This window comes from Aplysia californica, unplaced genomic scaffold (assembly GCF_000002075.1).
Source record: "Aplysia californica isolate F4 #8 unplaced genomic scaffold, AplCal3.0 scaffold00639, whole genome shotgun sequence".
Taxonomy (NCBI): Eukaryota; Metazoa; Mollusca; class Gastropoda; order Aplysiida; family Aplysiidae; genus Aplysia; species Aplysia californica.
The window spans coordinates 240,527-242,700 of record NW_004797909.1 but is presented as its reverse complement, the minus strand read 5'-3'; the positions used below and the strand labels follow the sequence as shown (position 1 = coordinate 242,700).

Genomic DNA, 2,174 nt, shown 5'->3' with positions numbered 1-2,174 from the left:
TGTGTGTGTGTGTGTACACCAATGTATGCCATCCATCAATAGTACTATCCCCCAACGTGTGTACAATTATGTCTGAAGTGCTGCATGAATGTATGTATTTGCTGAATCACAATTATGTTATATCGTGTGGATGTATGGTCCAAATGCTTTTCAAATAAATAAACATCATTTTGAAATTATGAAATTTCTGTCCCTTTACTCCAGGCAATGGCACCACGTTGCGCTTGTGCACCAAGCGGGAACATTCTCTTTGTTCGTCAACGGGAATCTCACAGAACACCTGTCACCCGCAGCTTCCAATCTGACTTGCAGCCAATTAGCTTTTTCATCATCTGGAAATGACAGTGGTCAGTGAAACGTCAGAATTGATTTTGAAAAGAATCGGGCGTGTCGCTACCATAGATTACAAAGTTCTATCTAACATTGTTGGCGGTTTCGAGGTTCTAAGACATTATTATTATTATTATTATTATTATTATTATTATTATTATTATTATTATTATTATTATTATTATTATTATTATTATATGTTTTATATTATTATTGTTGTTATTGTTGTTGTTAATACTATTATTATTAATATCATGAATTAAATTATTGTTATCTATTTTCAAAATATTTTTATTGTTACGATAATCATTATTTTCGTTATCATCATTATGATTATTATAATTAATATTATTATTATTATCCTTACTTTTAATTGTAGTTATTATTGTGGTTATTGTTATTATTATCGTTGTTTTTATAATTATTGTTATTATCATTATCATCAATATCATTATTATCTTTATGTTACTATACTACTATTATTATTATTATTATTATTATCATTATTATTATTATTACTACCATTATTATTATTTTATTGTTTTTATTTTTATTTTTATTATTATTGTTGTTGTTGTTGTTGTTGTTGTTGTTGTTGTTGTTGTTGTTGTCATCATCATTTTATATATCTTTTCTACTCCGTGCTATAATCTTTTTCTGCAGACATTGTCATTAGTGAGCTCCAAGCTGTCGGCAGAGTGCTCACTGTCGGAGAGATCCAAACTCTGTCTTCCTCGTGTGGACAAACTCTTGAGAACAACATACTTGTTCACAACAACGTCCTGCCTCTTATGGCCACGCCCAGTACATGCGACGGTGAGTAGGGAAATAGAAAAAAAATGTGTCACAACCTGGTGGAATCAGGCGCTCGTCGATTTTCGGGATTATGGAGTTATTTGTGTGATCTTTCACCTCTTGTGTTTGCCTTGCTTTTGATATTCAAACAATAACGTTAGAATCTATATTATTTTGAGTAGAAGTCGAGAAATTTGCGATTAAAGAAGTTGGGGTTAGTTTGAAGTTATAGTGTTAGAAGTAAAATGAGCCAGAAAATGGCATCCAAAGTTTGATGGCTTCTTATTCTTTAATATCCCTTGAAGCTGCAAATTTACAAAAGTGTTGAACCAAAATAAATAAATATAAAGATTAATAGATACAACCCCCCCCCCCCCCCCCCCCCCTTAAAAAAAAATTTTTAATAAAAAAAATAAAATAAAATTCTTGGAAAGTTGATTAACAACTTTATCAGTTGTGAAAACCGTCTTTATTGCCCCCCCAGAAGAAAAAACGAGGGAATTTAAAAAATTCAGAACACAAACAACAAAAAAAAACTTCCCCTTATTACCAAAAACTCCTTTCCAAATGAAAAAAGAATCCCCCCCAAACGCTTATTCCGAAAAATTAGGGTCTTTCTTATAAATTTTGGCAAATTTTTGGTAACCAGACCAATTTGAACCTTAAACAAACGGTCAGAAAATTTTACGAAAAACCCTAGGATACCCAGAAACCTTTTCCCCCCCCCCCCAGAATTTTTTTCCAAAACGCTTGACCTGAAGGGGGATTCAAAGTTTTCCACTTTAAATTTCTTAAAACTCGGGAATGAGCAAAAAAAAAAAGTGTTAATCCAAGGCCGCCGAAATCTAAAAAACATAAAATTATTTTGAGGGGGCCTGGGTGAAATCCGGGGGGCGGCCCCCCCCAAAATTGAAATAAAATGAATTAAAAATGGCAATTTCTTCCCGAAAAAGAACTTTTTAACCCACTTTTAATTCTTGGGTGGCAGGATGTTTATGGCCAATTTGAGGACGAATATGTTGGGTGGAATTTTGTTGGAAAATTTTGAT

The 2,174-nt window shown here is 32.5% G+C and overlaps 1 protein-coding gene across 1 annotated transcript in view; it reads left to right on the top strand.

Annotated features, from left to right (window-relative positions):
• LOC101845031 (sushi, von Willebrand factor type A, EGF and pentraxin domain-containing protein 1) overlaps nt 1–2,174 on the top strand; it is a gene marked incomplete at both ends in the record, with an annotated part of 72,098 nt that overhangs the window by 47,484 nt on the left and 22,440 nt on the right. The window contains 2 exon segments of the mRNA XM_005107877.3: nt 205–347; nt 994–1,146. Coding sequence (XP_005107934.2) covers nt 205–347; nt 994–1,146 — 296 coding nt within the window.